Source organism: Neoarius graeffei, chromosome 4 (genome assembly GCF_027579695.1).
Source record: "Neoarius graeffei isolate fNeoGra1 chromosome 4, fNeoGra1.pri, whole genome shotgun sequence".
Classification (NCBI taxonomy): domain Eukaryota; kingdom Metazoa; phylum Chordata; class Actinopteri; order Siluriformes; family Ariidae; genus Neoarius; species Neoarius graeffei.
This window is the reverse complement of record NC_083572.1, coordinates 90,432,129-90,446,122: the sequence shown is the minus strand read 5'-3', so window position 1 is coordinate 90,446,122 and position 13,994 is coordinate 90,432,129. Positions and strand designations below refer to the sequence as shown.

General features: G+C 42.2%; 1 protein-coding gene across 4 annotated transcripts in view; it reads left to right on the top strand.

Annotated features, from left to right (window-relative positions):
* Window positions 1-13,994, top strand: part of pik3r3b (phosphoinositide-3-kinase, regulatory subunit 3b (gamma)) — a 578,548-nt gene that overhangs the window by 307,940 nt on the left and 256,614 nt on the right. For 3 of the 4 annotated variants that reach the window (XM_060919991.1, XM_060919992.1, XM_060919994.1), the window contains one exon: window positions 1,777-1,908. The exons of the other annotated variant lie outside the window; for it this stretch is intronic. In XM_060919991.1, the coding sequence (XP_060775974.1) occupies window positions 1,777-1,908 (132 nt within the window). The remainder of the gene's footprint in view (window positions 1-1,776; window positions 1,909-13,994) is intronic. 4 annotated transcript variants of the gene reach the window in all.

Sequence of the window (13,994 nt, the reverse complement as noted above, 5' to 3'; positions counted from 1 at the left end):
ATCTGGCATTCAACTTTTCTGCTAGGTTCTACACTTTCGGATCAGTCCTGGGTCAAACGCCATGTGGTGTCTGGGAGAAAATCCGGCTTTTGAATGGGTGTCTATTGCGTTACACACCAGTGGACCTCGTTAAGGTCAGAGTGGAGAGAGGTTCAAAAAAAAGGTCAAACTTTCTCGCTTAAACTCTGTTTTCAGCCACAAATTTCACTCTACAGACATGATTTTCTCAAAAGTAGTAGGAAAACTTGTCCTGATTCACACAATGTGTCTACATAAACGATAGGATTTACGGTTTTTGAATGACAAGCGTCAAACTGAGGACAGGGCAGCTGACAGGCTTCATTGAAACCCATTGTAAACGTGAGAGAAAAGTCACTCGTTTTTAAATCGCTCTAGTGTCGTTATTTTTAAGAGTACAAACAAAAAAATACATCATTTTATTCAGGAGACCCTTCTAGCGCTCAGTGTGAAAGAATTTTGTGAATAGCTGCTTCCGTTGTCGAGTTATTTGTCATTGTTCGAGGCCTGGTCCTTCATAAAAAAAACAGTAGAAAACTCCAGCCCTTGTGTGTCTTAGCCTCACCTTAGCCGCCCACTTTATTAGGAACACTTCTGTTCGTACATACAAACTACAAACACTCTTCTTAGAGTTTAGAGTTTATTTTATTTTTAAAATGGACAGTGCACAAATTAAACATTATCCTTGTGGTAAGGACAGATGTCTGTCCCAGGTTATAGCAGTACATGCTAATTTCCGCCTGTAGTCACTTTGGAAATACTCATGAATAGCTCTTCTTCATGACGGCTGCTGTCTCAAGCACACACACAATCATTGCATTGAAACATCATTGCGGGTCAAGCATTCACGGCCGGCGAACATGCGTGACCGAATTGCTTCGCGCACTGCATCCTCTCACAATTTCCCCCGGGGAATTGTCCGGTCTAGTTATTATTATTATGGCATTTTTTTCACAAATTGCTACTGTCGTTTTGCCGGTTTGTTTACACTCTAAGCGGAAATTATTTTATCGGACGTTTCGTATAACGTTTTTATTTATCGAATTTGCAAAAAATAAAAATGCTCTGTTTCTCAAAATCCAGTGAATGTGGATAGAATAAAACCGTTATTCCACTCAATCTTGTCATACATGGCTTATAGCCGACTCGGTACTACGCGCCTCATCGGCTATCAGCTCATGTACGACTCGATTTCGTGGAATAACTGTTAAATATCCTGGATTCTAAGGTCCTTCACAAGGACAGCATCCATGTTTGAACTTCTTTAGTTCTGGTACTCCAAAGACTTTAATGCATAAGCTGTGCTGTGGAGCTATGTATGCAGTACTTTCTGTGTTTCACAGCCGTGCTACTTAACATGCAGGAACTATTGACAATTACATCCGCCCTATAAATTAGGATACCCTCATCAAGAATGTACAAGAAAACAGCCAGCCTCTTTTATGCCTTCTCAGTACATCAATATGCCTTTATAATTTTCGTACAATCACGGCCTTTTACTATTCCTACTGTATAATTGCACTCTGTTGAAGCGCCATTATCCAAAGCAGTGAATTATTGACTAGTAATCTTCCACTCAGAGTGCCTCTCTGTCTTTGTGAAAAATGCCACGGGATCCAGCCGACCTGCTCAGAGGAAGAAGTGATTATTTGAAGTGGACTCCTGCCCTATGAAGATGAATAATGGAGTGAGTGTCCAGAATATGCCTGTAGTTAACCATCTCTCTCTCTCTCTGTCTTTGGACCCTCCCCTTCTCAGAGCCCGCTGCAGTGGAGTGTGAGCAGTATGACTTGGCTGTGTTGGCTGATACTCTCAGGGCTTACCTGCAGGAGCTGCCATGTCCCATCATCCCATCTGTGCTCTACAGTGAGCTGGTCTACACTGCTCAGGGTAAGCTGGCCTATAAACACAAACTAAAAGATGACAATATGTGTCAGCCAGGCTTGTAGTACTTGAGTCCGACTCATGGCCTAATTTTAAGGACTCGTGACTCGACTTGGACTTGAGTACTGATGACTTGGACTCCTGCATTAACTGCAATTGGACTTGTAAATTGGAGACGAGGACTCTGATTTTTTCTTTATTTTTTGTAACATGCCATAATAATTTGGCATAAGATATTTATATCTACATTAATTTTTATACTAATTTCGTCCAAGAGTGTCACACTTGCGTGCCTTGGCACGTGCATCAGATAGACTCTCGGGCGTGCTCCGGACAGTGCGCGTGCCAAGTGGACTCTCGTGCCATAAACGACTCACACCTGCACAGGATTAAGGTGCAATCAACGCGCCCATGGGCGCCACCAGGGGGGGAAAGGTTAGAACAATTCTAGGGGCCCAGCACTGCCATGGGGCCCTTTAAGAGGCTGATAATATGCTTTTAATAAGACTTTTGAAATAACAACAATGCAATATTCCATCTGGTAAAATGAGCTAATTGAACAAGGTTGTCTATTTCTTGAGTTCTTCAACATATTGTCATTTAACCCTCCTCCTTTTGCGAAATGGTACGGTCCAGTTCTGGTAGAAGCGCGATGCGTTAAATCTGTGTGCTGATCAGTGCAACGCTACTTGCTGCTGTGTCGCGGTGCAGCAGCCAGCCAGCCAGCAGTGGAGTGCGTACAGTCTATGATCGCTAAATATGAAGAGTGGCTGTCAAAAACGTAAAGAAAGGCAGCTGAAAGCTGAGAGGGACCAGAGAGGCAGGCAACTGGTCACTCAGTTTTTCCCAAAGAAAGGGAGCTATCGCTCACATGTGTGTTCAAAATATTAGCGAATGGTAAATGAACAGTATGAACGTGGTTGGATTAGCCTATCAAGAGAACACTTTTACAGTTTGTACAGTGACATTTTTTCCATTTTAATAACTGAACTGACTTGTGTGATAATAAACAAGATGAAATATTACGTTATGCTGGTGCTAATAACTAGTGCTAATAACCAGTTTCATAACTAATGGGGTGCCCTAAATATGCACAGATTCAGCCTCAGGGGGACCTCCGCCCTACCAAACCACTGAACCCCCCTTTGGAGAAGGAGGTAAGCAGCAATACAACCCATAAATGCTTTAGGATTGAAGTTTTTAATGAGCGAGCGCCATATACAGTTTGCTAGATTAAAGTGTTGCTAATAACGGACACCAGTCAAGTGTTTGACATGGTTACATGTGTGGAATGTTCACACTTTCTAAACCATTGGCTTCAAATTGAGGAGCTGGAGAAAGCGCAGCACACATAAAAGATAAAATTTGTGATTGTAAATGCACCAGAATTAGTCACTGACCAGTTTTCATCTAGTCCCTGGTAGGTTAATACATAAAATGTAATAACAGTCACAAACTCAAGGTCCATGGGCTATCAAAAGTCAAATTATGACAATAGTGCAATTGTGACGAGGGTGGGCAAAGTTGGGGGGCCCAAAATTCTAATCTTTCATGGGGCCCAAAATTTCTGGCGGCGCCCCTGAACGCGCCAATATAAAAACTGTGAAAACACACTTACTTTGCGAAGTATTGAGGTGCGTTGCTGACACATTACTGAGCCTTATTTCCTTGTTTGGTTTCCTGAGCCTTGATTTCCTGTTCCTGGTCTTTGATTCTGCCGAGTCTACGATCGTCGGTTTGTGCCTCGCTCGATCTGTTGCCTGTTTTACAATTTTGCCTGCCATTCTGGATTGTTTACCGTCTTCACTTGTATTAATAAACACACCTTCTGCACTTACATCCGTCTCCCAACCATCTCTGACAGAATACTTCATACTCCCTGATAAAGAGAAGCATGTTCACCTGTTCATACGTCATGTTCAGGAACAAACTAATGTTAATGGCACTAAAACAGCCACCATCAAATGGTGCAGTTGGAGTCTAATTTTCGGATTCAACTCGAATTTTTTTTTTTTTAATGACTTGACTTGGACTTGAACTCGTACTTGAGGTTTAGTGACTCGACTACAACACTGGTATCAGTCCACCAGATTTTCATACCAGATGCTCAGATTGTGGATTTTAAGTTACACCTGCTGCATTACATTACCAAGCCTCCGTATGCAGGAAATACAAACCAAAGTGAAATTGGACTAAGGGAAGTTACTGTAAATTTGACATGAAATCATGTGCACGCAACCCAAAATGGTCTATTTTCCAGGCACTGACTCCAGATGATACAGAACCTTGTGAATCCATCAGGAGACAATCTCAACTGTAGATTATCGGCGAATTTTCCAGATTTGTTGAGCAACAGACCACAAAATGCTGCTTGGAAGGTCAAGAAAACGCATGGTGAACTGTTAGCGCCACCGAGCGAATGTTGTACTAAAACTGCGCTCGCATGATTGACACATTTTCACTGCAAATCAAAATGTCATTCGCCGATTTTTATGACAGAAGGAAGATCTATACTTGTCCCAGTCAGGGATGATGTTAAAGTGGTAAATGTATCCCGTAGGGGCGCTATTGAGGTGATTATTTGTTGATAGTTACTGGATCAGCCTGCGAAAACGGTGCAAAATATTGTGCGTTTTTTCAACGTGTTCTGTAAACAGAGCATCTGGTACAAAAATCCCATGGTGCGACACATATGCAGTCACTGTATCCATGATGAAAGGATGATTTACTATCTGCTCTAATATAGCATGTAAGGATATGCCACAGTGAACCAATAAAATGTATGATGTGGCATTCTGTAATTACTAAGAATCATATTCAGTGGAGTACTGCTGTGGTAGAAGAGGAATAAAACAATCCAAGCCTATCTTTAATAGAAAAATAAACAATGGGGTTGTGTAATGTATTTACATTTACAGTATTTAGCAGACACTCTTATCAAGAGTGACGTATAGAAGTGCTCTGTAGTCTCAGATCCTCATTCTAGGTCAGTAGGTCAGGGACTAAAGCTGCTTACAGATCAGAGGAACTTTTCATAGTTCTTAGAACTGTTGGAGGAAGGTCCCCCTTTTTTGTGTCCGCACTGCAGGAACTGAGAATGTTCTTTCGATGCCATTGTGAGGGACTTTTTTTAGCTCCTACCTCAGGGTAGGTACTCTCCCAGCACAAGAGGAATCATGAGTGACGTAAGTGTGGGGAAGCCATGGCCTAATGGTTAGAGAAGCAGCTTTGGGACCAAAAGGTTGCCAGTTTGATTCCCTGGACCAGCAGGAATGGCTGAAGTGCCCTTGAGCAAGGCACCTAATCCCCAGACTGCTCTGGGTATGTTGTACGTCGCTCTGGATAAGAGCATCTGCTAAATGTTTGTAATGTAATGCATGATGATTGGTCTAGATGTAAGGGTACATTGATTGGTGGAACAGGAACCAATGCAGCACTGGCAACCACCATTTTAAAAAAAAACCTGTGTAAAATGTTCACCGTGTAAACAGCTTTTAATGGACCAACAGAGAGTCTAGGCTTTATTGAGTGTATATGCGACAGAGGAAATACAGTGTGATTTTGACACATCTAAGCAAAATATGTAAATCTTTGCTAACATTTCCTGCTAAAGTCACCTTAGCAAGCTGGTTTACGTCACTTCAGCTTCCTGCTGGTGGTACAAATGCAAACAGAAAAAAAGCCCTTGAATGTATGCAAATTTTGGGGGTGCTCTCCAATGGGTAGTAGGTAAAGTGCCTTAAGAGTAACACTGGCATAAAAACCCAGTTGGAGAGGTTAGTATCAATCAACAAAGTGCTAATTCAAGAACTTGATGAAGAGGTAGGTCTTTAGTCTTTGTTTGAAGACAGCCAGTGACTCAGTTGTTTGGACATCCAGAGGTAGATCATTCCACCACCTAGGTGCCAGCGCAGAGAAGAGCATTTGATGTACATCTTCCTTGTACCCTGAAGCATGGGTGGGTCCAGTCAGGCAGGGCAAGAGGCTCAGACGCAGCATTGATCCAGAGCGGGGTTTGATAAGTGCTTTAAGGCAGGTTGGTGCTGGTCTGTTTTTGGCTTTTCATGCAAGCATCATTGGTTTAAATCTCATGGGTTGTTACAGGAAGCCAGTGGAGGTTGAGCATGTAGCGATAGGGTGGTGTGAGAGAACTTTGGGAGGTTGAAAACAAGCTGCATTCTGGATCAGTTGCAGGGCTCAGAAGGTATACAAGAGAAGACCTTCCAGGATCGGGTTGCAGTAGTCCAGTCTCATACAAGGGACTGAACAAGCACCAGAGTGGCCTCCGTGAATAGAAATGACTGGCTATTTATGATGTTGTAATGGAGATGCATGACCAAGTCATGGCTAGCAGTGTGAGGTGAGAAGAATAGTTGTCCATGGTTACCCCAAGGGTGTATGGTGTGCAGTGACAGATGGTGACAACTGAGTTTTCCAGGGAGATCACAAGATCTTGACATGGGGCTGCATCTCTTGGGATTTACAGCAGCTCAGTCTTGCTGGGATTTGGTTTCAGCTGATGAGCTGCCATCTATGACGAGATGTCTGCCAGACCTGCTGAGATTCGAGCAGAAACGTGAGGATAAGTTGAGTGTCATCAGCATAGCTGTGGTATGAAAACTTGTCTGATGATATGACCTCATTAAGTGAGCTTCTATAGAGACCAGAAAAGCTGATTACTTCTGCTATAACAGCAAGTCTCATATGATCCCCCTTATAGATACATGTAATGTTATGGAAGATCTGCAAAACAAGTTAATTCCTGTTATTATTTCTGATACAACAGCTAGAAATGTTACATAAAACCCAAAAAGTAATCAAACATAAAGACTTTATGTCAAGAACCTCAAACTAGAAGGGCACTCGGTAGAGTGCATACCTCCACCAAGCCACATATTATCAATATCAAAATCAATCAAATTAGTTGAACCTAGGATAATACTAAAGCTGTACGCCAAACGTCATCAAAATTCATCCACTACTTGTTGAGTTACGTTGGGAAAAACCAAAAACATTCTGGATCTGCATACATATCTGGATCCTGGAATCCTGTATACTATATCCAGATTTGCCCCAAATGGCATGGTGGTGTAGTGGTTAGCATTGTTGCCTCACAGCAAGAAGGTTCTGGGTTTGAACCCCATGGCTGACTGGGACCTTTCCATGTGGAGTTTGCATGTTCTCCCCGTGTCTGTCCAGGTCTCTGCCGGGTGCTCCAGTTTCCCCCACAGTTTAAAGCCATGTAGAGTAGGTAAAATACCCAGCCACTGGGGTTGTACAAGCCAGTGCATACTTAGTGCCAGTTCCAAGCCTGGATAGATTGAGGAGGGTTGTGCCAGGAAGGGCATCCGGTGTAAAACCTATGCCAAATCAAATATGTGGAATAGATTCGCTGTGGCGACCCCTAACGGGAGCAGCTGAAAGAAGAAGATTTTTTGAATTACGTTGGGAAAGGTCAAACAAACCGAGACGAAAACATAACCTCCGCCAACAAAATTGGCAGAGGTAATTAATGCATATGAAGGGCAGGTATTTGGCTGTGAGGCATGGACCCTGACCATTCCCCTTACCAAGTCCCTAGACGGGTGTTATACAAGAATGCTTAGGGCCATTCATAATATCAACTGGCAGCAACACATCACCAATCAGGAAATGTATGGAGACCTCTCTCGGGTCTCAGACAAAATGGCAGCAAGGTGACTCAGGCTAGCTGGCCACTGCTTCCAACATCCAGAGATCCCAGCATCTATAACGGTATTATGGGAGCCCACACATGGCAGAAGAGGACCTGGGCGGCCACTCAAGACAATGGTGGATGTCCTCAAAGAAGATGCTGGCGTGGTCAACACCACTGAATTGATGACCCTAAGGATGGATAGACAGGAGTGGAGAGTCTGCTATTTTGCCCAACTGAGGTTGACGTAGTAGTAGCAGCAGGCATTAAATTTATGGAAACCACCAACAAACGTGTTTGTTTTTATGATTGTATATATGATGTAACCTCTCGCTGTTACAAAATGTTGACACTGGAGACTCCTTCCAGAAAAAGCCAAATGAACATCTCCTCACAGGAAACCTTGTGTGAGTGATTTGTTCAAAAGCAAAATTCCATGTCACAGGAGGTTGGATTTGTGCGTGTGTGTGGGTGAATGTGGGTGTGTGCTTGTGTTTTAGAGGGGGTACTAACATGCTGGAGGGTGAGATAACAGCATTTATCCCTAACCTCATTCTAAATTACTCCCGCTGATGCTGACTGGCGCGCGCACGCACGCACATGCGCGCACACACACACACACACACACACACACACACACACACAGACAGAGTCTGCCTTCTCCCTTTGCCTCATCTGATCCTGAGCATGACCTGATTTAGATAGGACACATGAGCTGAATTATGTAAGTGCTGTTCTCTCCCAGCAATGCCTCATGCCCTAGATCTTAGCTTTCTCTTCATAATTATGGCCAGGAAAAATGATGGTACTGTCATGTTTATATATATATATATATATATATATATATATATATATATATATAACTTGAATTTTTGATTAATTTTTACCACAGTAGCACTTTTTAGGTCAAAGATGAATGATTGAGGCAAACATGCAAAACAGACAAGATGGGTTATTTTGCTGATCTGAAAGACGCAATCCTTTGTCAGACCATGGAGCGGAGTGTCATACTTAAAGGAGAACTGAAGTCATTTTTAAGCTTCCTTTATTTCTTAATTAACATGTTATTCAATTATGTTTTTGGTTTTAGTAACCCTATATCGTGACTCGTATTGGCAACTAATTGCAATTAAATGTTATACTCATTGGCCTATTCGGTTTTTAGCCATGTTGAATTTAGTTCGTTTGGCCCACGGCAGGCGTCGCTTATCCGCGCGATCTTCACGAGACTTGTGCAAGACTTCGAAACGTGAAGTGTCAGCTGGGTGTCAGTGCCGCCATTTTGAAAACTGTTTTCCAAATGAAATATTGCACAAAAACGAGTTTAAATGACGATTACTGCCTACTTTTTTCAAACTTTCCTGATTGCTATCAAAACAAACAAAACTTCCGGCTTGATTACGTCAGCATTCGAAAGAGAGCGCGCACGTCTTTTGACAACGTTGGCAGATGTTGGTCACTTTGACTTCCGCTGTACGTTTTACTTCTGTCCTACGATGTCTCGCACAGGTCTCAACAAATCTCGTTTACGGCCATCGCTTTGACATATGGACTGATATATTACAACCCCGATTTCAAAAAAGTTGGGACAAAGTACAAATTGTTAATAAAAACGGAATGCAATGATGTGGAAGTTTCAAAATTCCATATTTTATTCAGAATAGAACATAGAAAATGTATCATTTAAAGAGAAAAATTAGGTGATTTTAAATTTCATGACGACAACACATCTCAAAAAAGTTGGGACAAGGCCATGTTTCCCACTGTGAGACATCCCCTTTTCTCTTTACAACAGTCTGTAAACGTCTGGGGACTGAGGAGACAAGTTGCTCAAGTTTAGGGATAGGAATGTTAACCCATTCTTGTCTAATGTAGGATTCTAGTTGCTCAACTGTCTTAGGTCTTTTTTTGTCGTATCTTCCGTTTTATGATGCGCCAAATGTTTTCTATGGGTGAAAGATCTGGACTGCAGGCTGGCCAGTTCAGTACCCGGACCCTTCTTCTGCGCAGCCATGATGCTGTAATTGATGCAGTATGTGGTTTGGCATTGTCATGTTGGAAAATGCAAGGTCTTCCCCGAAAGAGACGTCGTCTGGATGGGAGCATATGTTGCTCTAGAACCTGGATATACCTTTCAGCATTGATGGTGTCTTTCCAGATGTGTAAGCTGCCCATGCCACACGCACTAATGCAACCCCATACCATCAGAGATGCAGGCTTCTGAACTGAGCACTGATAACTTGGGTCGTCCTTCTCATCTTGTCCAAATGGCACGGCATCCCTGATTTCCATAAAGAACTTCACATTTTGGTTCGTCTGACCACAGAACAGTTTTCCACTTTGCCACAGTCTATTTTAAATGAGTCTTGGCCCTGAGAAGACGTCTGCACTTCTGGATCGTGTTTAGATACGGCTTCTTCTTTGAACTATAGAGTTTTAGCTGGCAATGGCGGATGGTACAGTGAATTGTGTTCACAGATAATGTTCTCTGGAAATATTCCTGAGCCCATTTTGTGATTTCCAATACAGAAGCATGCCTGTATGTGATGCAGTGCCGTCTAAGGGCCCGAAGATCACGGGCACCCAGTATGGTTTTCTGGCCTTGACCCTTACGCACAGAGATTCTTCCAGATTCTCTGAATCTTTTGATGATATTATGCACTGTAGATGATGATATGTTCAAACTCTTTGCAATTTTACACTGTCGAACTCCTTTCTGATATTGCTCCACTATTTGTCGGTGCAGAATTAGGGGGATTGGTGATCCTCTTCCCATCTTTACTTCTGAGAGCCGCTGCCACTCCAAGATGCTCTTTTTATACCCAGTCATGTTAATGACCTATTGCCAATTGACCTAATGAGTTGCAGTTTGGTCCTCCAGCTGTTCCTTTTTTGTACCTTTAACTTTTCCAGCCTCTTATTGCCCCTGTCCCAACTTTTTTGAGATGTGTTGCTGTCATGAAATTTCAAATGAGCCACTATTTGGCATGAAATTTCAAAATGTCTCACTTTCGACATTTGATATGTTGTCTGTGTTCTATTGTGAAAACAATATCAGTTTTTGAGATTTGTAAATTATTGCATTCCGTTTTTATTTACAATTTGTACTTTGTCCCAACTTTTTTGGAATCGGGGTTGTACATAGCATATTTCAAACACTCATAACTTGCTATAGCAGTGACAAAATAGCTATCAAAAATGCATTCCGATATTTAATAAAATGAGAGAAATAGAATTTTGATAATAAAAAATTGCCTTCAGCTCTCCTTTAAGAGAATATGGCAATGCATCAACTTGATTTTTGACAGCTTTTGCGACCGTACGAATGACGTGCATGTACCACCACAGGGTACCTGATCATAAGTGTAAGGCAACATATCTCATAAACAATTGATAACTGGACAGAATTTGCATTTTTAATGACATAAAATAGATGGGTTTTAATACAAAACTTATTTTTAGGGCCCGGTCCCACAACACCGATAACTGTAACTATACCTATAACTACAACTCTGACTATCCCTCTGCCTGAATTTAGTTCCAGTCTGGACAGAAACACCACAACTATAATCCCCACTATAATATCGCTTGGTCCTGACACTCAGGGAAATAAATGCATGCAACTTAGGAATAGTCATGGAAGTTTTTTTTCCAAGTAGTAGCACATTATTCCGGGTCATACTGTACAGCTTGGACTTCAAAACAACCCATGCACACACTCCGGTGGTTGATAAAATACGGCTAGGTCACGGATTACGGAAATATAATAAAAAAAGGATACAAAATACGGAGTGGTTACGGGTTTTAATACTGATGCATTACATATGCTAATAACTCACAGACTGGTCACGGACGTTTCAGTATATTACAGATCGGTTACCAATTTCATACGGATGATGCATCACGGATTAAAAAAAAAAGAAAAGACGATTAAAGTTTGGACTGCTGAAGTTCATAATTAAAATATCTTACCTGCATTTATATGTTTACTTTATTAATTTACAATTCATATTTCACGAAAAATCACATATCCGTGAATAAAAGAGCCGTGCTTTGTATTATATCTTTTTTTTTTCTGTGAATCCGTATTCCATGACTTCATGATGCAACAAGGATGTACAAAGATACCCGGGTTAAAATAGCACGTACTCAGACAATGTCACATATAAACAGTTACCTGATTGGTCAGATGTTTTATCGGATCAGATTTTCCAGGCCTGGAAAAATGGCTCCAAAAGCAATCTCACCGATACGGATAAACCCAGGCCTGGGCTATAGGTATCGTTATTGGTCTGGTGTGACCACCAGCTACATAAATTGCAGGGGACTGATTTATTATAGTTATCGTTATGGTTATAGTTATCGGTATTGTGAGACCGGACCTTTAATTGCTTTTGAAAAAATACCGTGGGATTATTTACTACCACTGTAGCAGCGCTTGGCATTGAGAACAACAGCAGAGAGTCTCCGACAGGTTCTCACACTTGGGCTTCTCTGGAATGTCTTTTTGTCCCTGGTTCATCATGATCAGTCTTCTGATTTCTCATAACCCAAGATTGAGTTTGTGTCATGCTGTAATAAAATCTGCAGGACCAATTAAGTTATTTATCTGCGTTCTGAGAGGGAGTGTATCCGACTCTGCAAATGAAGTCAAAGGAACCTTCGCAATTAAACAGTCTCCGATGGCTGTATAGATTCAGCGTCATTCCCAGCAGATGTGCTGCCAATTGCCATTAAGTGTTCGTGACTGGGATTTAACTCAAAGCCCAGTTAAGGCTAATCTTAAAGGTATATTTTGCTGTTATCTGTCCGAGTGTATAAGCGTGAAGTCCCAGTGCCCATCTGGCTTACTGGGGGCTGCTGTGTCCCTTTCCAGGAATGTCGAGGCTTGTTTTCTATACTGCCCTACCCCCTACATGTCTCATGCTGCGTCCAGATGGACTCAGCAAAGTTCCCGCGGCCCTGGCCTTTATTGAACGCCTCCATTGATCCTGACTCACAGGGTTGGATTGGAGGGGGCTGATCATCTTTGAAAAGCTAGCAATATACTTATGCATTTAAAGAGCAAGTCGACAGTGATAGCCGACGGTGGTGTGTGCATGCATGCATAGGGTCTAGGTCTATGTCATTGGTCTGTATGTTGGTCTTAGCCCAAGGTCAAAGGCCAAGGTCAAAATGCTGACCCACATTTGGGCCAGCCGGCTGTCAAACATCCATCATTCGACTTCCCCACCTCCTGCTACTCATTACCTTTGACCCCAGGACACTTATCTTACATAAGCACCGTTGCAGAGGTGCCTTACCCAGCCACATTGTAATGATGTTCATAATTCATTGTGGAAATGTAATTGGCAAGGGGTTAAGAGTGTTTTCGTACGAGTCTGGGGTGCACGAGCACCATTTAGACGTTCGTCTTGACTTACTCTGAGAGCGATGTGACAGCTAAGATTTACACCGCTTACGCTAAAAGTGGTACTGCTGTCTGCTCTAAATATACAGCCATAAAAATATAAATAAATAAAAGACTATTTTCAATTATAGTGAGCTTATTTTGACAAGTTTGTATGCCTGATAGGTGCATTATAAGGTATCAGTCATTGTTCTGGGGATTGTCTGATGATTACCACTCAATGCTGATGGATGAGCACATTGTGCCTTTAGATTTCAGCCACATGTTCAGTGCACTGTTTTGCATGTTCGAGTCATTACGTTGAATCACTGGCCTAATTTTGTAACCCCGGTCTGCACCTCTTCCAGTTTTTTTGTGCGCAGATGTTGTCCTTTTTCAGTGTGGGAAAGCCCATCTGAACATTGCTAATTAATACATAGGTGGTGCTTTAAATCAGATCCTTATTCCCCAGTGTCACAGAAGACAATATGCTTGTGGTCGGATTAAATCCCCAGCATAGAGATGTATAATGCCATTGGCAGATGGGTATAATGATAGAGTAACGTTAATTATTTGGTTCAGCCCATCAGCCCGTACAGTAGCTCTTGGGTACACATATTTCATATTTGTGAGTACTGGAGGGAAAGGGGCATCTTGCTCATTCAGCATTTTGTTCTGACAGCCTGTCTCTCTACCACACTTGTAGACATTACAGACGTGGCCCTCTCGGAAACCGGAGCTGCTCAGGTAGCACAAAATAAAGAAGGTGCAGATGTGGGTTGCAGAATTAGACCAGTGGTTCATCCATTCATCTTCAGCGTAGTTGTGGATCCAGGGCCTGTTTCATGAGGCGGGAATATACCGGGATGGGACACCAGTCCGTCTCATGGTACCATGTATGCATGCAGAGTCACCATAGCCACAGGCTTGCTCATTAGGGATAAATTTATTGGGACATATTTATAAATTCATATGTTTAAACTGTACGTCTGGAATGTATATATTTCTGTAAAGCTGCTTTATGAGACT